Source organism: Crocodylus siamensis, chromosome 5 (assembly GCF_052110815.1).
Source record: "Crocodylus siamensis isolate JL-2025a chromosome 5, ASM5211081v1, whole genome shotgun sequence".
In the NCBI taxonomy this organism is placed as follows: domain Eukaryota; kingdom Metazoa; phylum Chordata; order Crocodylia; family Crocodylidae; genus Crocodylus; species Crocodylus siamensis.
The window spans coordinates 38,105,673-38,127,971 of NC_143399.1; the positions used below are offsets into that span (position 1 = coordinate 38,105,673).

A 22,299-nucleotide genomic window follows, 5' to 3' on the forward strand; every position below is an offset into this window, starting at 1 on the left:
ACGATGCCGGGGGAGGGTGTGTGGGGGGGTCCTCAGCCGCTCCAGAGCCAGCCGGCTTTGGGCACACAGTCTGGCTGAGCAGCTGACATTACCAGAGGAGGGCTGGGGCATTCGTGAGGAGACTGCACGTTCTGGGCAGGCCCCAGATTGGAGTTTGCTGGTGTCTTGGCAGGGAAGGACCCAGATTCTCCCACCATCCGACCGAGCCGGGAAGCCCCGGCCACGAAGGGGGTGCTGCTCACTGTCAGATCTTGCCATTTCAGTCCATCTGAGGCCAGGGGGTGCAGGGATGAGGGTGCCCTGGGCTTTGCTCTGTGCCCTGTGTCTGCTGCCGGGGGGCAGCGGTGAGTACTCCCTGCCCAAGTTCATCTGCAGTCCCATGCCCTTGGAGATGGAGCACGGCTGCCAGTCAGCCAGCCAGCCACGGCATGGGGTGGGTGGTGGGAGCCACTGGGTGGGCACGCTGGAGGAAGCCAAGGAGACCATCTTGCACCTACGGGAGACAGTGGTGCACCAGAAGGAGACCATCCTGGACCAGCGGGAGACAGTGCGGGAGCTGACGGCCAAGCTGAGCCGCTGTGAGGCCCATTCCTGGGGCCATGAGAGCGGGGAGCACAGCTCAGAGCATGGCAGTGGCCACCACGAGGAGAACCACGGCCATGACCACCGGGCAGGTAGCCACCACGAGGACAACCACAGCCATGAGCATCGAGCGGGTGGTGGGCACCATGAGGATGACCATGGCCATGATCACCGGGTGGGTGGAGGCCACCACGAGGACGATCATGGCCATGACCACGACCACCGGCTCCACCATGAAGACGACCATGGGCATGAGCACCGGCTGCACCATGAGGGGCACTGGGCTGGCGGACACCATGATGGTGGGGAGCTACATGGGCGGGAGAATGAGTACCACCACTTTGGGCACCGTGAGCACCTGGAGCTGCAGGCTGGGCACAGTGGGCACGAGGCATACCGCAAGGGTGCTGCCACTGCCAACACCATGGAAGACCCACCCCGGGAGACGCCACCTGGTGCCCACCAGATGGAGCGCCTTCTGGAGTCTCTGAAGGAGCGGCTGGAGCATCTCCAGGTACCATGGCCACGCACCGGGCCCCTCCAACACCCCATCACTCACCCATGCCTGGCACCGTATCACGTCTCCTCCCTCCCACAGTGCCACCCACAGGTACCCTTTGCTCCTCACCCACTGCCTTTGTTACCCTCAACAGCTTCCCCCAGACCTCCCAGTACTCTCACAGCCCCCCTCAACACCCACCTGTGCCTTGCCCTGCACTGTAGCTCTCCAGCACCACCCCTCCATGGCCATCCCCACTGCCCCATGACCCTTCATTGCTCGCATCTCCCTATCACCCACCCATGGCCCTCATCAGCCATCCACTGCCCCTCAGCACTACAGGATCCCTCAAGCCATCCAGTGCCTGCATGGGCTCCCACCACTTCCCCAGCCTCCCAAACTCATGCCTCCCTACAGCAAACCCATGCCCTCAAGGTCCCCACCCACTCTCCTCAGAGCCTTCAGGAATCCCCCAGCCCCTGCCCTCCCATCTCTCCCTCCACATGCATCACCTACCCAGAACTGCAATGGCCCCATGACCCCAGAGGCCCCAGTCACCCCAGAACTGGCCCTGCCTCTGCTGTGACCCTGTGACTTTCCCCTCGCTCACCCCTGACCTGGTGACCTCTCAGTTCCCCTTTCATCCCCGTCTCTCCTGGGGCAGGCTCACACCCTGTGGCGCCCCTCTCTGCCACACTGTAACCCTCACACCCTGCCCCCCACAACTGCTATGTCCACTCCCCTGCCAGAGTAGGGAAAAGAATCCAGGAGTCCTGGCTCCGGCCCTCTGCTTTAACCACTACTTCTCATTCCACAAGTGCAAGGTGCTGCACCTGGGGAGGAACAACTGGCACCATACCTACAGGCTGGGGAACTCCCTTCTTGTCAGTACTGAAGCAGAAAAGGATCTTGGCGTCATCATTGACTCCAAGATGAACATGGGCCGGCAGTGTGGGGATGTAGTCAGGAAGGCCAACCGCACCTTGTCATGCATCCACAGATGCATCTCGAGCAGGTCCAAGGAGGTGATCCTCTCCCTCTATGCGGCACTGGTCAGGCTGCAGTGGAGTACTGCATCCAGTTCTGGGTGCCGCACTTCAGGAGGGACATGGACAGCATGAAGAAGGTCTCGCATGGTCAGGGGGCAGCAGGGCAGGCCTTGCAAAGAGAGGCTACAGGACCTGAACCTGTTCAGCCTCCACAAGAGAAGGCTGAGGGGGGATCTAGTGGCCTGTTACAAACTAGTCAGGCAGGATCAGCAGGCATTGGAGAAGTCCCTGTTCCCCCGAGCACTGCCAGGAGTGACCAGGAATAACGGTCACAAGCTGGTAGAGGGTAGATTTAGGCTAGATATCAAGAGGCGCTACTTCACGGTCAGGGTGGCTAGGATCTGGAACCAACTTCCAAGAGAAGTGGTGCTGGCTCCTACCCTGGGGGTCTTTAAGAGGAGGTTAGATGAACACCTTGCTGGGGTCGTTTGACTCCAGTAATCTTTCCTGCCATGGCAGGGGTTTGGACTAGATGATCTACTCAGGTCCCTTCCAACCCTACAAACTATGAAACTATTCTTCACCCCATGTCCAAGCTTCAGGGAGAGCCCAAGAGTCCTAGCTGCCAGATCCCTTCCCCCTCCAGTTCAACAGCACGGGCACCCCTGGAAGCTGGGGAAAGGACCCAGGAGTCCTGGCTTCTGGCTCCACCCTTCTGCTGGACCTAATTAAGTACAAACACCCCCAGATTGCTGGCCCAGAGGAATTAGACAATTGATCCTCTTTGCAGACCATCTGCCAGGGTCCCTTGTCCTTGAGCTGTGGGGACGTCCCTGAAAAGGAGCATTTCCTGGGGAAGCACCTGGGAAGTGGGTGGAGGGGGACATAGGAGTGAACCCCCATCCCACCCCGAGCCAGCCCATCTCCTGTCCTGGGGCCGGATCAGAGCCAGTGCCCCCTCGTCCAAAAGGGCTTATGTCAGACTCCATAAAGGACAATGCAGGGCAGTTGGGTCTAGTGAATTAGAGCATGAAGTGGGGGTAGAGGTGGAGAGGCTGGGAACTATCCTGGCTCTGATTGACTTGGCCAGTGCTGCCCTCCTCATGTGCCCCCCCCCCCTTCTTCCCCACCCTCACTCACACCTCTCTTCTCCTTGGAGCTGCCCCGTAACACATCTGTGGTACTGGAGCACGAGGGTCAATAGGAGGTGGCAGTGCCAGGGGCTGGTGGGATTAACGGGAGCAGATCAGATGCTGATCTCTTCCCCATGGCTAAAGATAGGCCCAGTCTCCTCCACCCCCACTCTACCCTACTTAGTGCCGTGGGGAGATTTGAACACCTGCTCCAGGGAGGAGGTGATTGGGGTCATGCCTGTGGGAGTGGGGGTGGGGTGGAATTAAGCTCCAGGTGGTGCTTAATGCATGCATGTGGCTGGATGGGCCCATGGTCTGGTCTGGGACTGGCAGGGAGTGGGGTATAGGGGAAGGCATGGTCTGTCTCACAGCTTTTCTGCCCCATGTCCTTCCCCAGCACAACCGCAACAGCTCAGTTTTCTCGTCTTCTCTGCGGGATGCCCTGCAGAAGAAGATCAGCATCTTGGAGCATCAGATCCAGGAGAAGTTCAATGCCACAGAGCCTCACTGGCATAAGTCTGACAGCAATGGTAGTGAGAAGGGTGAGACAGCGGAGTCAGAGAGCAGAGGGGGAGAATAACTGTTGAATGGAGGGGTGCGCACACTGCACGGGGTGGATGGATAGAGGGAAGGGTATAGGAGGAGCGGATGGATGGACTGTGGGGTGGGGTCATCATACAGCAGTTGGGCTAGTGGGGCCCTCTAGGTCATTTCTAGCCTAACCACCTGTTCATAGCAAAATTAGCCCCATGCAAACCATCCCATCCAAATGCCTGTCTAACCTATGCCTAAAACTACATCACAGCCTACTCACTCACTCACCAGGTGCATTGTCCAGGGGCACCAAGCATACCTGAACCTGCCACAGGGAAAGCAGGGATGGATGGAGGTGTGTTTGTGTGAAGATAGATGAAGGGGGGCAGGTATGGAGGAAGGAGGGGCAGGTGAGTGGAGAGATGTGTGGAGGAATGGATGGATGGATGCCCATGTGGGGAGGGAGAGGCAGATGGGTAGGTGGGCTGGTGTGTGTGAGAAGGGATGGAAGGATAGGTGGCAGGGGTTGCTGGAGCGATGGACAGGGTTGATGACGGGGCTGGGGGGAGGGACTATCTGGCTGGCTGGAGACAGCTGGATGGACTCGGGATAGCAGCTGGCCTTTGAGAACTGTCATTCCCTCCATGGCCATGCACGGGCTCACTCCCATGGTACTGAACCCACTGTCCCCATGCAGGGCACAAGGCGGACAAGCTTTCTGAGGACTTCCGGGTGGGCTTCCCACTCCGCACCAATTACATGTATGTCAAGGTGAAGCGGATGCTGCACCACGAGGTCTTTGCCTTCTCCATCTGCCTGTGGCTGAAGTCCAGCACTGCACCTGGTGTTGGCACTCCCTTCTCCTACTCAGTGCCTGGCCAGGCCAATGAACTGGTGCTCATTGAGTGGGGCAACAACCCCATGGAGCTGCTCATCAATGACAAGGTGGGGGGGGTCTGGGTAAGGCTGGGCTGGGGTGTGCCAAGTGGGTGGCCCACGGGTGTCTTGGGATTGCTGGGTCAGCACCTAGGCACTCATGACTCAGCACACACAGCACTAGGATTTCCTGCAGTCATGGTGCTGGTAACCTGTGCAGGAGGCACTGTGGGGCCTTGCACTGCTGAGCTGGGAGTTTATCAGCAAGGCTGATCCAGTGGCCCTGTGGGCACTGCTGGGGTGTCTGGGGGTGGGCAGTGGGGCTCAGTGGGGGCATTGTTCTGCAGGCAGTAAGACAGGAGCTCAGTGCGGGGCACTGTGTTGCAGGTAATGGGATGGGGGCTCATTGGGGGCCACCCTACTGGGGGTAGTGAGACAAGGGCTTGTGCTGTGGGGAGAGAGCAGAGGTTGTTCAGAGCAGCATCTTTTAACCCTTTCCCTCCCCCTCCCTCCCTAGGCTGCCACCCTGCCTCTTGCCATTAACGATGCCAAATGGCACCACATCTGTATCACCTGGTCGACACGGGATGGTATCTGGGAGTCCTACCAGGACGGGGTGCGCAGGGGCAGTGGGGAGAACCTGGCCCCTTGGCACCCCATCAAACCAGGGGGCATCTTCATCCTGGGGCAAGAGCAGGTACGAGGCCCTTCCTGGGGTGGTATCAGCCCTGGTCAGGGGGGACTGTTGCCTCTGAGGGGCTGGTGGGGCCATGCCTTCCTGTCCTGAGGCTGATCCTTCCCTGCCTTCCTCTCCCAGGACACACTGGGTGGCCGGTTTGATGCCACGCAGGCCTTCATTGGTGAGCTTTCTGACTTCAACATGTGGAGCCGCATCCTGACACCAGGCGAGGTTTACAAGATGGCCACGTGTGCCAGCCATGCTGGCGGCGACCTCATCACTTGGGTTGAGTCCTCCATGGAGCTGCACGGCGGTGTGGCCAAGCTGCCCTTCAACTCCTGCCACTGAGTTGTGAGGCCTGGAGTTGCCCGGGACTGGACGCCTGGATTCTCTTCCTGGCTCTGGGAGGGGCATGGGCTAGGGGAGGGGGCTGGATGCCTGGGTTCTCTCCCCAGCTACTGGGAGACGTGGAGTTCTGCGGCTTTCATCCCGGCCCCCTCTCCTGCCACAGATGGACTTCTAAGCCCTTCTCTGTCGTCTCCCAGTGACGTCCCTCTTGAGAGAGGTCCCAGAGTCCTCAGCTCTTCTCCTGCTGTAACCCCCCCCACCCCTCCTCCTGCCACTGGGCACTTGAGGGGGGCGGATGTCTTTGGGGCTGTCCCAACCAGCCCAGCCCAGCTACAGGGGCTCCTTGCTGTGCCAGGAAGGAGGTGTTTGGGGAGCACCAGCAGGTCATTTGCCCCTTGCCGGGGGGTGGAATCCATCCCAATCCCTGTAATGCCCCTGGGCAAGGTGATACACCCTCCCTTCCCCCAGCTAGGTCTGGCCTTAGGTAACCTTGCCCTCTCCCTGGGGGAGCTAATCCCTTTCTACACCCAGGCCAAGCTGCACCCTTGAAGCCAGGACAGAGCCAGCTGGTGCTGTGGGTATTGCTAGCACCTTATGCCCATCCTGTGTGCCTCAGGCCCCGGTGAGGAGGATCAGGGGCCAAGACCCCGAACTGGTGGAGAGAAGGCAAGGAGGGAGGCATAGGACACTGGGGTTTTCCTCCTGAATAAATACAACCTCCCCTGCTCCCTGTGTGACTGTGGGCAAGTCCCCATGTCTCTAGGCCTCAGGTTGGATTGAACCAGGAGTGCCGCATAGTGTCTGTGCACAGCAGGGCCCAATCTTGAACTGGGGGGCTTGGGCCCCAATCTTAGCCTCAGAGAGGTATAGGCAGAACCTGGCATAAAGGGGGAGGGGGAGGTCTGTGCAGTGGCATGTAAGCAGCACCCAGCACAACATAGTTCCCCCTCTTCCCTGCTGTGCTCTTCCAGAAGGCTAGAGCATGGTGGGGCTGGAAGCCAGGACCCCTGGGGCCCCTCCCAGCTTTGGGAAGCAAGTGGGGTCCAGTGGTTAGAGCACGGAGGGGAGCTAACTTTGTGTCCTGGTGTAGGGAGACCCATCTGCTGTTGTACATACCTATCTGTGCACCTAGCTTAGGGGTCTCGCTCTTTGTACATACTGTGGCCCTGCAGCCCTAGCTGGATGTTTGATACATAGAGATCAAAGCTATTTTCTTACTCTGAAAGCATTTAATAAACCTGCCAAAGAACCAGCAGCCGCTCTGGCTCCATCTATGGTTCTTCCCTCACTTTCCTCTGGGTCCTTACTCCATGCCATCCTCCACCCCAGAAGTAGCTACATCTTGGTGCCAGTTGAGTGGGGGGGGAAGGGGGGGCAGCTGCATGACCAGCTCAAAACTGTGCCAGAGTCGTGGAGAGAGGACTGCGGGGGAAAGGATAGAGACAAGACAGCAGCTGTGTCCAACAGGAACTCCCTGCCTGCAGCCCCTCAGCCATGCATGGATGTCAATCTGTCTGTGTCCCACTGGCTGGGGATGTGTGAGGATCTGCTGGTCTCTGATCCCCTTAGGCTGGCTCGGGGTGGACATCACGGCTTGACTGAGCAAGAGACAAGGTCATGGCTCCCACTGGACAGCCCTAATCCCAGGCCATGATCTGGGGCCTTTCCCTCCCCATGCCACCCCACTACCTGCAGGCTCAGGTAGCTCTGTTTTGTGCTCTACCCTGGGGCAGAGGCTGCCCAGCCTGGCACGGCCCCTGTTGGGGCTGACTGCACAGGGCTCAGAAGCAGAACTGGGGGAAGGGTTAAGAAGGATCATTCCCACCCCACCATGCACCCCTGCAGATCTGATGCCTCTGCTCATATGAGGCTGTTCAAGCCAACTCACTGCTCTGAGGCCTCCCTGGCTGAGGTCAGGGTTTATTGTATGCAGCCAGCTTCACTCCAAGGCTCCCTGCTCTAATCCACCTTCAAGAGCTAGGTCAGTTTGATCCCCCATCTCAGTCTGAAGAGCCACTTTCCCTCCCTCAACCCCACCCTGCCACTGCAAAAGGGCCCCCATAGACACCCCCGTGCCTGTCTGTATTCAACGCTGTAGTGTTTAATCCAGTCCAAATTTGTATACATTAAATCCTTAAATAATAATAATAATAATAAAAAACAAAGTATACAACTGGGAATAGCAAACGTCACATGAACCTCCAAACCCCACCCTGGTCCCAGACTTCGCCTTCCCTCAGGTGGGCACAGGGCTCACCTCCCCAGGTTATAACCTTGGAGGGTCATGCCATGGGGGAGAGAAGTCAGCTGTGGTTGGGCAGGGTGGAAGGGGCCAAGTCCTTGGAGGAAGGCCAATCCCCTTATGGACTCCATTAGCACCCTGAGCACATTGAAGCCAGCCCTGCAGTGACATGGGTGGAAAAAGCTGGTCTCAAGAGGGTTTGCCCTGGTCCCACTCAACCCAACACCTGCCCCCACCCCGCTCCCCAGGCCAGGATGGCATCAAGGCCCTGTCTTTCCTGCTTCCTGAAAGGGGTGTCAGTCTTAGGCTCATGGAAACCCCACAGATTCAGACTCAGTCCCAAAGGTTTTCCCTAGTCACCATGTGGGAAGGGGCAGAGATGGCACATAGGAATGAAGGGGCTACAGACTTCCCACAGCCCAGCTGCCCCCTTGTCAGTTTTGGAAGGAAAGGTGGGCAGGATGGACGGGGTCCTGTAGCAGGACAAGTGAAATGCTTTGGGCCAAGGCCCCCACAGCCACACCAGGGTAGAAGGATTTACCAATTAGCTGGTGTCTGGGCTAAGCTTAAGTTGGGAGAACTGAGGGGGGAGGGGGGCACTGCCCCCTGCTGGCACTTTTGCGGAAAGGAGCGAGATCCCAGCCCCAGGCAGAAGGCACCTGGAGGGGCAAAGCTGTGCTCCTCTGCCATATGGTTCTTTCTGCTGGCAGGTGTATGTGTGTATGGGGGGGAGGGGAGGCTGCAAAGTCTCTGGGGTCCACACCCACACAACATAGGCCTTGTAGGTAAATGCCTGTTGTGCCTGTTACCCCAGCAATGATTGGTGTTTGGGAGATAAGGCCTTTCTAGGCCACAGGCTGGTGCAGCACCTGGGGGCTGGGAAGGGAAAGGCTGTCCCCAGGTTAAGCTGGATACTGGTCCTAATCCAGAGGCTGCTCTTGCAGCAGATTCTGCCCATAGAAGCTGACCCCAGGATCTGGCCCTGACACCACTGCAGTCAGAGTAACTTGGCTGGTCCAGGAAGAGCTGAACTCAGGGACCAGCCCCTCTCAGCTCTCTCCTGATGGCTTTTGGGTGTCCTTGCTCTGCCTCCTTGCTACCAGGGCTCCTCCTCCATGTGCCCCTAGTTTAGAAACAAATGTGGGGCCTGGCCCAGAGCCTGCCCTGGCATAGCCCTTGCTCAGGGCTCATGGGTAAGGGAACAGGTAACAAGAGAGGGTCTTGTCCCAGCATGGCACAGCCTATTCCTCCAGACACAGGGGGGCTTCAGGTTGTATGACACTGCCCCCTGCTGGGTGGGAGCAGAATTACCCTGCCCCGTGTGTGCGCGAATGTATCTCTGTCTGTCACTGTCCCCCACTAGCTGAGCAGGGCTGCCCTGCTCTGTGTGTTAGTGCGCATCAGTCTGTCACTGATGCTGGCTGCCTAGATGCAAGGCTGCCCAGCTCAGTGTGTCTGTCAGTATCTCACTGCTCCCTGCTAGTTGCCCTGGTGTGCATGTACGTGTGTGTACATATATGTGAGCTTCTCCCTCCTGGCTAGAACAGCTGTGTGCATGTGTTTCGTTTCTTGGTTCCTAGTGGCTAGAAACAGAGTTTTGTGTATGCGTGTACCTCATTGCTCCCTGCTGGCTGAAGCAGAGCTGCCCTGCTGCGTGCATGTGTGTGTATATCTATCAGCCTCGCTCTTCCCTACTGCCTGGTAGAGCTGCTGGGGTGTGTGTGTCATAGCTGCTCTGTGTGCTTGTGTACTCACCTGTTTCACTGGTCCCTGCTGGCTAGTAGAGCTGTTTGTGTGCATATGTGTCTGTATCTCACTGGTCCCTACTGGCTAGAAGAAAAGGCTGTGTGTATGTATGCATGCATGTCTGTCCCTGCTCCTTCCTAGCGAGAAACAGGTATGGTCACTACTAACTACAAGCAGAGCTGCCTGTGTGCATGTGCATACATGTGTGTCTATCAGTGTCACTGGTCCCTACTTGCTAGAAGCAGCAGAGGTATGCATGTGTGTGTGTCACTGCTCCCTGCTGGCTGAAGCAGAACTGCCCTGCTCAGGGCAGACTACTGCCCCAGCGGCAGGGGCTCCTTGGCAAGATGGCAGCATGGTCCCACCTGTGTGCCTGACCACATCCTCCCTAGGGCCCCTACAGAGCTCCAGGCCAGAGTGGCTGTACTCCAGAGGGGGATGTGGTGCAGGTAACCCCAGGCAGGGGATGTTCTCCTTGCCTGACCAGACTGCTCTGAGGCTGTGACGCAGTCTGGGGCAGGGAAGGGGAGCCAACGCTCCTGTCAGTCTGTGACAGGGACCCCCTAGCTCCTCCAGGCCCTGGCAAGGGGCAGTGCAGTAGCCCCAGGGTCATGGCATGGAGGGGGGTGGCCCTGGAGAGATGACCATGGCCACCCCCTTATGCCTGTTCCTGCTTCTTCTTGACTGAGATGCGCTTCTTGCGGGCGGCCAGCATCTCGTAGAAGGGGTCCACGCTCACGGCAGCCCTGTGGGGGAGGCAGGAGATCAGCAGATGAGTCCCCATGCTGGGGAGGACCCTGCTGCAACTATGTGCTCTGGATGGGGAAGGTCCTGGTGCTGGTTATCAACCTTGAGATGGGGAAGCTACCCAGGAGAACCATGTTTATCCCTATGTACCTGATCACCCATGGGCATGGTAGCAACTGGGCTGGAGAATCCTCACTCCTTTTTGCCTCCACTGAGCCAGGAGCAATATGCTCCAGTCAGAGTGGAGAGGGGCAGGGCTAGAGCAAGGGAGCTGGGAACAAGAATGCCTGTGCTCTCTCCCAGCTCTGGGAAGGGAGTGGGATCTAGTGGACTAGACAGCAAAGGAGGCTGGGAGCCAGGACACCTGGGTTCTCTCCCAGCTCTGGGAGGGAATGGGGCCTGGTGGGAAGAGAGGTCTCCTCACTTGATGGATTTGATCCACTCGTCCTTCTCCTCCTGCGTGGGGGCTGAGATGCGATAGACCATGTGGTTCCCCTCCACCACCCGCCCGTCTGCCTCCGTCTTGCAGGCCTTGATGAGCTGCCCTTTGTTGTTGGGGATGTAGAGCTCAAAGCAGTTCTGAGGAAGCAAAAACAAAATCAACCAGGGCAGGGCACAGGGGTCAGCACTGGCATGGGCAGGGGCACAAGGTTCAGGTCAGGGTGGTCCTCTGGGTTGCTGACGCTACTGTGGCTAGGTGAAGGGACAGGAGTGGAGTGGCTTCATGGATGGGTGGGGGTGGATGAAGAGGCAGTGATGGGACACAGGCAAAGGGGGCAGGACACAATCAGGTGGATGGGGATGGGGTGGGGTCACGCTGGTGGCTGGACAGCCACAGAGGAGGGCGGACAGAAGAGCTGAAGACATGAATGGGATGGTACATTTGGGGCTGATCCTGCTTTGAGCAGGGGGTTGGATGAGATGATCTCCTGAGGTCCCTTCCAACCCTAATTTTCTGTGATTCTATGAAGGAAGGAGGTAGAGACACGATCAGCAAGGAGAAAAGCTTCCCATGGAGCTGACAGCAGAGAAAAGGGATGGATTGGACTCACCGGCTTACGGGGGTCCTCCACCTCACGGATGCTCAGGTTCTCCAGGGGGATGATCCCCCGTGGCTCCTTGTCCTGGTGAGGGGTTGCGGGGAAAACATATGGCATCAGAGGTGACAGCTTAGGCTTGGGCATACCCCATCACTAGGGTCCTGCTGGGGCGGGAACCTCTGGGGCATGTGGAATAAGACAGTGAAGGAGGGCTGGGAGGAGGCTGATGGGAGTCTGCATTGCCCAGGGGTGAATGATACTAGCACTGCTCATGAGTGCAAAGTCTTGTCTCTGTCTGAGGAGCCTGTCCCAGATAGTACCAGAGGTGGGAGACCAAGCTGGAAGGGCCTATGGGGCTGGTTCAGGGTAAGGAAGATGGTGCAGGGGGCCAAGGGCACTTACTGTGGTGTATTCAAAGTAGTATAGGCAGTTGTCAGTCAGGATGAACCAGCGTCTCTTCCACGTCTTCACCCGTCCGCCTGCAGGGGAAGCAGAGTCAGCGGCTCAGAGAGTAGCCTGGGGCGAAGGGGTGGGGTGGGGGGAACAGCCATGGAGCCCAACAGGCACCATGAGGGTAGCATGAGAAGGGGAAAGAGACCTGCCCCAGAGCATGCTGGGATACAGAGAGCACCAAAGCCATGCTAACCCCTATCCCGAAATTCCATTAGCTGAGGGTGAGCTTGCTTCCCCCACAGCATGCTGGGGTATGCAGAGTTCCTTGAAGCTAAGCTAACTACTCCCAACCTGCCAATGTCCCATGGGTTGAGGGTGTCCAGAAATGCCCCAGGGCATGCTGGGATAGACAGAGCCCCTCAAGCCATGGTGACCCTTCTCACTGGTTGAGAATGAATACACCTGCCCCAGAGCATGCTGGGATTGCAGCCAGCTCAGGGAATTGGGGGGTGGGAAGTGGAGGGCAGGGGGGAGGGCTCTGTGCAGCTCTGATTGTGTCAGGGGGTTCCTTGGTTTCAGTTGGGGCTCTCTAGCTGGGGATATTGATGCCTGGGGTGGGGAGTGCTCTGTCTGTGATGTCTCTTAGACACGGGCACACCTGGCCCAGTCTCCTGTCTGTCTCTCAACGGTTAACCCCTACTCAACTCCCAGCTGGCTTGCTGCTCCAGGTGATAGACCCAAGGGGAAGGGGCATTGTGGGGTGGGGGGGAAGGGTGCAGGGCCCTGTGCACCCTCTGTTACCTACCTCCTGGGGATTAACGGTGAGACAGGAGGGCAAGTGACGTCAGCGGCGTGAGGGGGGAGGGGTGCGGGGACCAGCGGGGAAAGGAGGAAAGGAAAATGGGGGGTGGAAGAGAAAGAAAGAGGGGAAGGGGAGAGAGAAAGAGAGAGAGAGAGAGAGAGAGGAAAAATAAGTTACATCAACATAAGGTGGAAAAACACGGTCAAATCAAAAATCCTCCAATGGAGATGATCGTGGGGAGCTGGGTGGCAGCCTGGGGCTACGGGGAGGGGAAAAGACCTCTTGGCTGGAGAACGAGCAGGAATTTGAAACATCTGGATTGCAGTCCTCTGTCCCCCTGGGGTGACACCTTGGAAAGAAAACCTGCAGTCCCCTGGTCCAGCCCTGAGTATGCACCACAATTGGGACTATGGTGTAAGAGCCAGGGAGAAAGAGAGAACCCAGGCGTCTGGGCTCCCACCTTCCTCTACTTTAATCCACTGGACCTAGCTCTCTTTCCAGAAATGGGAAAGAATTCAGGGTTCCTGGCTCCCAGCCCTCCCTTTCCCTGCATTAATCTCAGCCCAGTACCTCTGGCCCCCTCAATCAATCCTCCTCACCCATTTGGAAGCCCCCGCCTTGTCCCTAAAGAGCAGCTGCAAGGTGAGGAGGCAGCAAGAGACCTGCATATTCTAACAGCATCCCCCTCACTGCAAGCTGGGGGCACTGCACCCCTAGAGCCTGCTGATGAGGATACTGCATCTGAACTGGACAGAGGTTGGAGGGGTTCCTACCAGCTGCTCAGGAGGGGTGGCACTGGGATCAGCAGAGCAGGGATGTAGGCAGGGCCCACCAGCAGGGACCAGGTTTCCTAACAGAGACCAGGCACTGAGGAGCCCAGAGAGGACCCTGGTGTCCTGGCTGTGGCAGGGTGCAGGCCTGAGAGGGGAAAGGCAGGGGACCCAGGCATCCTAGCCAGGACCAGTGAAGGGGTGAGGGTGGGGGAGGATCCCTTGACCTGAGGAGCTGAAGGTTCATGCTTTGACACAGCGAGGGGGTGGGGGACACAGAGAGAGGAGAGCGCAGAGGCATGCAGAGACTGCGGGGCAGGGCAGGGAGCTGGGACTTCGCTCACCCAGCTTCAGCAGCCAGCCCTCACGGTCGGGGTTGAAGAATGTGTGCGTCAGGTCATTGCCATCGTCCTCAGGGATCTTGAAGGGTTCGTTCCGGATGCTGTCATACAGGTTCTGGGGGAAAGGGGAGGGTGGAGTCAGGCTGAGGCCATGTACCTCCCCCCAAAGCCAGGTTGGGCTCCCAGCCCCATCCCTGTCACGATGATCATGTCTCCCCACCTGCACCTACAGGGTCAGACCCCAGGCCCAGTAAGCTCTGCCTCCAATCCCTGTATACCACCTACTCCCACCCCCTAATCTCAACCCTCCCCACCAGTGCCCCCACACACCCGCAGCAGCTCTTCAGGCAGGTCCCCACCATCGTTGATGCCACGATTCATGGTGATGAAGCGCTCCACTGTAGGCTTGTCCCGCACATTTGGGTTGTGCAGGCTGGTGTTTAGCATGATGACAGCAAAGGAAAGGACATAGCAGGTATCTGCGGTGGGGAGGGAGCAAAACTGGGAGTGAATTGACTGTTCCAGATGGTGGCTCGTATGTTCCCTGCTTGAACCCAGCAGGCCCCACTCCCCCTCCAGACCTGGAATGGAACCCAGGTGTCCTGGCTCCCAGCCCCTCTTCTCCAACCTAGCAGATCCCAATCCTCTTCCCCCAAGAGGGATGGACCCCATTGACTGGCTGCAGCCATACCTGTCGATTGGAAAACACCTGGGTTGCAGAGGCAGTAGCGCTGGGCGAAGGCTTCCATCATGCGGTCAATCTTCTGGGCCTCACCGGGGAGGCGGAAGCTCCAGAGGAACTGCCTGGGGGAGGGACAACAAGTGGGCACAGGGTGGCTACGGGAGAAGGGTTGAGGGCCTGATCTCTTGGATTCATCCAGCTCTCCTGCACTGCTCCCAGCGCCTCCCCATCATTTCCTCTTCCCACCACCTGCCCCCCCTCAACACTCCTTTCCCTTTCCCTGACCCCGAAAACACACCAGTCTCCTAACCCCCACATCCCATGTCTCTGCCCATCCCCAAACCCCAGCTCACCGCAGGGCCTGCACCAGGTTAAGGTCGGTGAACTCATGCAGGTCCACAAAGGCATGGAGCACAGCAATGTTGAACTCTTCCCTGCAAAGAAGGCAGCCTTAGGGTAGGCTTTGCCAGCCTTCACCCCACCCAGTGGTGAGGCTATGGCATGCATACAGCTTGGCCCTCCTTATGGGAGAGCCCTAGTCCTGATGGCTATGGTTTCCCAGTGGCATTACTCCTCCCCTCTTGTCCAGACAGTCTCAGATGGCCATAGCCACCTCCTCCCACCTGAAAGGCCCTAAGCCTCTCTAGTGGTCTCCATTTCATTTCTTGCCCAGAGAGTCCCTGATGGACCAGCCCCTCCCCTCCCCCACAAAGGCCCTCTCCAATGGTCCTGGCCTCACCTCTCACCCAAGTAGTCCCCGATAGCTGTCTTGTTGAGCCCTTCCCCCTTGTAGAGGAAGCGGGCAATGTCCTCAGGTGTGTTGCGCAGCAGCTCATTCTCTACCAGGAACTGGATACCCTGCAGTACAGGCCCACAGGCATCAGCACTTGGCACAGACCCATCCTCCTCTACCAGCACCTTCCCTGAGGGTAGGGGGAACTTACACTAGGGAAAAGCACTGAACAGGGAGGGAAAGGGGGTCCTCCCCTCTCCCAAGCCTCCTGGCTCCCAGCCCCCTAGTCTACCACACAGGACATTGCTGCCTTCCCAGAGCTGGGACAGAACCCAGGTGTCCTGGCTCAGCCCCTCTGCTCTACCTCATGAGACCCAGGCTCCCAGACATGCTGGCTCAGGCACTCTGTTCTACCCCACAAGATCCAGGGCCAGGAAGGAACCCAGGTGTCCTGGCTCCCAGCCCCTCCCCTTACCTTTTTAGGATCCATATTAAATTTCTTCCGGCCCATTCCCATCTTCCGGTTCCTCTGTAGGGTTTTGCTGCAGGAGGGAGGTTGATGGTGAGGACTGCCCCCAGAGAGGGCCCCACAGGTCTGATGGGGGTCAATTTATACAGGGACCTCTCAGCCAGTGCTGAGATGCAGCCACCTCTGGGGTAAGGTGTGGGAGTTACCTGCCCTCGTTGGCCTCTAACCCCTCCACCTCATTCATGGCTTCACTCAGCTCATCCCGCAGCCTCTGTATCTCCACCAGCAGCTCCTGCTTCCGCCGCCGGATGTTCTCCAGTTCCAGGCGTTCCTCGGGTGTCAGGTCCGGAGGCACTACAGAGGAGGGAGTAGGCAGAGGTTGTCCTGGGTATGGTGCCCCTAGGGAGTTGTCCTGTGGCAGACACTGCAGAACTGTCCATGGTGCCTCTTGGCTATGAATGAACACTTGGGAGACCAGACCCTTTCCGTCCAAGGCCATGCCCCTCTTTCCTGAGGACATGTCCTTAACCCCAAAACACGCATCATCAATTGTGTTTGCCCTGCCCTGTGCCAGCTCCCTGCTCCCCTGGGGCCCAAGATTTCCAACTGAGAAGGAACCGCTTGGAGGCCAGTCCCAGCCTCTGGCACAGCACAGGCCCAACCCCTTGCCCCCCTCACCCCCCAAAAGGGTGGGGGCAAGGGGGGTGAGAGGGTGGGCCTATCCTCTCCCCTCCCCCTGGATCTGGGGTGGAGGGAGAGTGTCTCTCTGATCCATTTCCAGACAGCAGATGCAGGAAATCTAGCTTGGCCAGGGTCAGGTTTTTCACCACTGTGTCCCCAAGAATGATCTGACTGTAATGTCCAGGCTGCAGTGATCCAGCTCCCAGCTCAGGGCCAAGGGAGGATCCCGGGCTGTGGGGGGAGAGGTGTGTTACACTTGCACCCCACTTTGATTCCTGTTCCACCCAAAGCTTAAAACCAACTACCTGCCAGTAGCAGCAGCATTTCTAGTCAGGCAGTGCTGAGGAAGTCAACTGACTTCACAGCTTATTAACATCTCCCTGATTCCTCCTAGACTCTTCATTCCACAGGTGTTAACAACCTGCTCTTCTATCTAATGGTCTTGGTATTCCACCAATCAAGCTGTCCTTTGTTCTGTAATGCTGAAATCTGTTCGCTGCTCCTATTTCACAGCCTGGCAGACTGTTTTTAACTCATTACAATGAAGTTATATTTGTTTGTGCTTCAATCCTACACTGAGTAATATAGCCCCAGGGCCCTAGTGTATTAGTAAAGCTTCTAGTTTCTATCTTAACTAGAGCAAAATGTGTGCTGTTGTGTATATGATGATATAAAGCATCTGCACTCCCCTTTTCAAAATCCTAAATCTGCCTATACCCACAGCTCTCCTCCTCCAAGTCCTCCAGCTAAAGCAACCCTGTGTGTGTCTGGAGAACAAATTCAATATAGGAGAATGGGGTGGGAAGCAGAGATAGTAGGGTAGCTTTGGCTGGTGTCTGTGTCCACCTGAACCCAGGTCTTCTTCTGAGCTGGCTTTCTTGTTCATTCATCTGTCCAGACTCTGAACTGGCCAGAGTGCTCCTCCACCAGCTCCACCAGCCAAACATTGCAGTGTGGATCTGAAGGGAGGAGGAACTGGTTTTACTTAGTGTGGAAGGGTGGCTCTGTCACGTATCAGCGGTTTGCCAGGGAGTTAGCCCAGGCCACAGCCACAGCCACAATGGTTACAACCTGACAACCACAATAGTCCCTTAGGGCTGCCAAGGGATTCCCTGCTCTTAGCGAGATTCCCTTCTGATAAGAGGCCACCATCAAGCCTTTCAGCCTGTTCTCCTCTCAGGAAGGACTTCCAGACCTTGAATCTTAGAACCCCAGGGCAATGAGGCTAGAAGGGACCTCAGGAATTTGTCTACTCCTACTCTGCTCAAGCCCCATCTCAGCCAAGCAGTTGACCTTCTACTCTAAGGCCTCCTACCAAGCTCTTTGCACGGCATATGCTCCAAAACTAGCTGCAGACTTCTACCATGGTCTCCCCAGTATGGGGTGGGGGGGAGAGGGGTCCTATCTGCTCTTTTGACTCAACGCTCCCTGGCTGACAACTCCAGGAATCACGTCACTACCTTGAGCCTTGTCTACAAGCAGATGAGGTCCCACTAACACTAGCCTGCTGGAAGGGAATCACTATAATCCCTGTGAGGTAGATAAGAGTTCTGGTGCAAACTGGCGATTGTTATTTATCTGTCCTATAGTAGCCCTCAGGAGACCCAGTCTGGGATCAGGTTCCCATGCACTGGTGATGCATAGCTGGTGCACGTGTACCCTGACTGGCTGAGCTTCCTGCTTAGGCGATGGGCAGGGGGCAGCGGGAGCACTGGTGCACCCCCTGTGAGCGCCAGCCAGGGAGTGGGTACGCCAGGTGAAGTGCCACTGGCTTTCTGGGTGCGCTGCAGCCACTTTCTGGTCAGTACAATTGGTCATGGGGGGAGCACCCCCCAGGTCAGTAAGATTGGTTGTGGGGGCCGCCCCCCCCGTCGGTTGCTGACTGGTCACTGGGGGGGGGGGGCGGTAAGAGGGCAGCATGTGGCCTCCTTGACTCAGGTGGCACCAGTCGCCCATGTTCTCATGGTACCAGGTGCTGTACTAATGATTTTGCCTTCCATTTCCTCCTTTCTGAAGCAGAGCTGGCGCACCAGGAAACCAGCCTTTCCCTCTCCTTGCTGCTGTTTCCTTCTGCAATACAGTGTTGGGCTCAGCTGCTTTGCTAAGGGGTCTTTCTAAGGATTTCTGTGCTGGCCCACAGCTCCTCATTGCTGTTTTGGTCCCATCTGGCACTTTCCCATGGGAGTCTATGTAGAGGTCCCTGGAGTCCAAGTTCCACATACATCCCTGTGCCTCCTTCCCAGCCTGGTGGGCTTCCAGCAGGCGATTTCCTGGCTATCTTTATCAAGGATGAAATCTTTTCCTCTGAAGCTTGGAATTTTTTGTGGGAGCTTGTTTTCAAAGTCATCTTTCTTCCTGTCCAATGGTTTGGTAGCTCTCCAGTTCTCACAGCCATATGCTGTCACCATGCTTATGCCCTAGCTGGAGTCCTGAATGTAGTTCTGCTGCTGCCTAGCTTTGGGCTCCATATGTCTTTCTGGTGAAGCGCTAGCTCAGCTATTTTGAATCTTACTTCCTTTGCGAGGCCCCTGTTGGCTGGGAGAGTGACATCCCAATAGGTAGGCCTCCACAGTGGTTCTGCCTTCCAATGTTGTCTTAATAGGCTTCAAAGTTATTTGTCTTCATCAAGCTGGTCTCAAACCCCGCTTCACCTGTTTTCCTTCAGCAAGTTGTTCATTTCTTGTGCGTGGTTTCTGAGAGGGGTCACTAGTGCAGCGTCCCCATAAGGGCTGGAGTATTGTCGTAGCCTTGATCAACAATGGGACACAGCTGACACACTTTTGTGCACAAAGTGCCCTCTTGGTTGAGTTTGGTTCTGAAGAAAGACACAATGTGCCCAAAAGCTTGTTTAACATCTCTCCCAACTAGATAGCTGGACCAACAAGAGTCATCTAAGTATTCTAGGCATTTGCCACATAGGATTTCAGGGCACTCTTGGGCCACTGAGTCTTATTCCCTGCATTGTTGCAAATTATTACCCCAAGGAAGCAATCATAACCAGGAGCTGGTGCTTGGTGAATGTTGGCAGTGGTTGAGGGGTCTTGCTATGACTCCAGGAGCACGGGCTGAGCCCATCTCTGGATTTACACTGAAGGCCACTGCTTTTTCCCCAAGTGCAAATGGAGACCTGGTCACTCAGGCTGGGGAATCAAAATGCCCAGATGTGATACCAGCCATATCACAACCTTGGATACCACTGGCTATAGACATTGGTGCGCCTTAATCACATGGATAAAATCCTGGCTTGACCTGACTGCTTCCTACTGATACAGCTGTTACCACTGCAGCAGCTGTGTCCTGATAACCAGGAGGCTCCCATCCATTTGGCTTCCACCAGCACCCTGTCCTCTGCTGGGGAAATGCTTTACCTTGAGTATTTCACTCCCTGAAAAAGGCATATTTTGGTGAAGCTACACTAGTCCTGGGTTTGTAGGGAAGTCAGTGGTGCAACATTTGTCTCACTTGTAGTGGAAAAATAACAAGAGAAAGGAAAGAGACCAGAAGTCTGGTTTGACATATTCAGTAAATTCTAACTATTTTTTCAAATGGGGTTGGCTCCAAAGTTCACTTAAACTGCATTCAAAACCCCACACACCACAAGTCCTAAATAAATTGCTTCCATTTCATGAATCAATTGACCAGCAAACCAAAAAATTATATCAATTATTCACACAGTTCAACCCCTGCCTGCTTCTCAGCATCTCTGTGATTCAGGAGACTGGCTCTTGGCCCTATTACCTATGTTGGGGCAATCCATAATCTAGAACAGGGCTGTGCCAGGGGCCACACATCACATGGGTCCTCTGGATCTACCCCCTTGCAGTGTGAGAGTCCCTGCCCACCACCCCTGGTGACATGCCACCCACATGGCACAGGAAGCAGAAGCTAGAGGAGGGTTGGTTGGGCTTGTGGGCCACCAGCTGGACAGCCCTGGTCTAGACTGCATGAACTAAAGGAACTCAATAATATGGGTATAATTAGTGAGAATAGCTTGGGCAGTGGCCCCTCCAGCACCCTCCTCTACCAAAGAGCAAGTCCATCCCATGCAAACCAAACTGCTGTCAGCAAAGGCACCTCTGGAGAGCATTTAAAGTAAAATGGCTCGATGCAGAAGAGATACCAAAGCACAAGAGCAAAGTGATCAAGGCTGGTCTAGCTCAAGGAGGAGGAGGAGAGGTAGGTCCCTATGCAGGGGTGCAGTGAGATGTTGGAATGGCCTCCCAGTGACAGCCTGGGACTAAATTGGTTTGAGGCTAGAGCTTGTGGGACTAGGTGCCGTGGCCGACTGTCACCACAGGAAGCTGGACTGGTGGATGCAGGTGGGCCCAGCCAGGCCCATGTCCCTGCTGGATCTCATCAAGGTCTTAGGACAAGCAGGCTCCCGTGGGAACAGGGTAGGGAGGAGGAGATGTGTGGTTTATCTGCCCCCCTGCCTCCCAAAAACAGTGGCATCACCATGACAACACAAGAGCATGTACCAGGGCGGTTGGCAGGAGCCACAACATCTTTGCTGAAGGGAAGGGAACTGGGAAATAAGCATGGGCGGGAGGCAGTGGCCCTGTTGCTTGCGCTCCTGATGGGGCAGGAGGAGGAGGGGCACCCCAGGGCAGGTGCTTGTCAGGGTGGGGCTGGGCCCCAATCCCAGTGCCACAGCAGCACCATCCAGGGGAGAGTCCCTGCCCTAAGGAGCTCCCAAGCCAAGCACCTGATTGGCCTCCTGGGCCAACAGGCGGGGCTGTGACCGGACTAAATGTCAAGGTCGGGGCTAAGTGATGCGGCAGGGCCTTCAGAAGGGCAAGGACCCCACCCCCCATCATGGGGGGAGGGGGAAAATGGACGAGTTTGGTTGGGGGCAGAGAAAATGGTTCATCCCCAACCACCCAACACAGGGAAGGAAATGGTTCAATCCATGACCCTACTGCAATTAGGGAAAAAATGGTTCAACCTGCAGGTTTCCCCTCCATCAGCAGGGAATGGAATAGTTTAGCCCAAACCTCACCCCCAAAATACACGCCAAGAAACACTCTTAGAAACAGCAGGGTGCAGTTCCACCCCCCTTCATATGGGAGAAAATGGTTTGGGCTGTCCTCCACTAGGAATGGCGCAGACCACCCTCCCCTCCCCAACGTAGGGAGTGGCTCAGCCCACAGCCCCCTATAACAGAGAAAGGAATGGTTCAGAGCTCTCCACAGGAAAGGAAATGGCTCGGTCCCACCCTCCCAGAGACCCCCCTCGCTCTCCCCTTTAAAGAACGAAATGGTTCAGCCCTCCCCCCCAGCACAACAGGAATGGTCCCACCCACCCCCTCCTAAGACTGGGGAGAATGGTCCGGCCCAAGCACAACCGGCCCCACCTCAAGGCAGGAAATGGCTTGGCCCGGCCCCGCCCCTCCTCACGGGTGGTTCCACCCACACCCCCATACAATGGTACGGCTCGCCCCAGGCGGGTGGGCAGGCCAAGGCCCAGGCCCCCTACCATAGACGCCGTCCTCCATGATGAGCGCACCGGCCCCGGCGGGAGCTGCTCTGTGGTTGCGCCTAGTCTCCTCGGCCCTCCTGCTGCAACGCCCGCTTCCTCCTTTCGTGTCCGCCCGGCCCAGCACTGCGGGGAATAGCCCGCCTCCTCCCCAAGCAATAGCCAATGGGAAAGCGGGATTCCTGCAATCCCCACCCCTTCCATCAGCAGCAACCAATAGCTGGGGATGGATGGCAAATGAACCGGCAGTATTTAAGATTGATAGCTAGAGCAGCCAATGGGAGCCAAGGGTTCGTACAAAACCTGCTCCACCGCGGAGATTGACAGGAAAATGAGCCAATGAATTATGGGGAAAAGGTACGCTAGCAAGCTCTGAAACTTGTTGATAGGAAGTCCGGCCATTTAGTGCTCGAGATTGCCAACAAGCCCGCCTCTGCTTGGATTGACTGTCCAAAGAGCCAACAGGAACTGTAAATAGCCAAGGGCTGCTTCTGGGCCGCCAGTCACTATGAAGGATACACAAAGGAGCCAATAAGAG

At 56.7% G+C, this 22,299-nt stretch overlaps 2 protein-coding genes across 3 annotated transcripts; one reads left to right on the plus strand and one right to left on the minus strand.

Annotated features, from left to right (window-relative positions):
* The first annotated feature begins 123 nt into the window (after nucleotides 1-123).
* LOC149863776 (neuronal pentraxin-2-like) lies at nucleotides 124-6,803 on the plus strand. The gene is made up of 5 exons (XM_090050186.1): nucleotides 124-1,096; nucleotides 3,601-3,745; nucleotides 4,435-4,682; nucleotides 5,131-5,310; nucleotides 5,431-6,803. Exons 1-5 carry the CDS (start codon nucleotides 290-292, stop codon nucleotides 5,638-5,640), a joined length of 1,590 nt encoding a protein of 529 aa, XP_089906312.1. The 5' UTR covers nucleotides 124-289; the 3' UTR covers nucleotides 5,641-6,803.
* An 890-nt stretch (nucleotides 6,804-7,693) lies between these two features.
* CYTH2 (cytohesin 2) lies at nucleotides 7,694-21,916 on the minus strand. 2 transcript variants are annotated; one of them, XM_090048522.1, is made up of 12 exons: nucleotides 21,762-21,916; nucleotides 15,812-15,959; nucleotides 15,612-15,678; nucleotides 15,143-15,261; nucleotides 14,757-14,837; nucleotides 14,413-14,525; nucleotides 14,052-14,200; nucleotides 13,725-13,836; nucleotides 11,818-11,894; nucleotides 11,428-11,499; nucleotides 10,800-10,954; nucleotides 7,695-10,374 (listed from the first exon to the last, which is right to left on the minus strand). In XM_090048522.1, exons 1-12 carry the CDS (start codon nucleotides 21,778-21,780, stop codon nucleotides 10,287-10,289), a joined length of 1,200 nt encoding a protein of 399 aa, XP_089904648.1. In that variant the 5' UTR covers nucleotides 21,781-21,916; the 3' UTR covers nucleotides 7,695-10,286. The 2 variants fall into 2 exon arrangements, with proteins under 2 accessions (XP_089904649.1, XP_089904648.1); XM_090048523.1 differs by lacking the exon at nucleotides 11,428-11,499 and having other exon boundaries at nucleotides 7,694-10,374.
* Nucleotides 21,917-22,299: the final 383 nt, after the last annotated feature.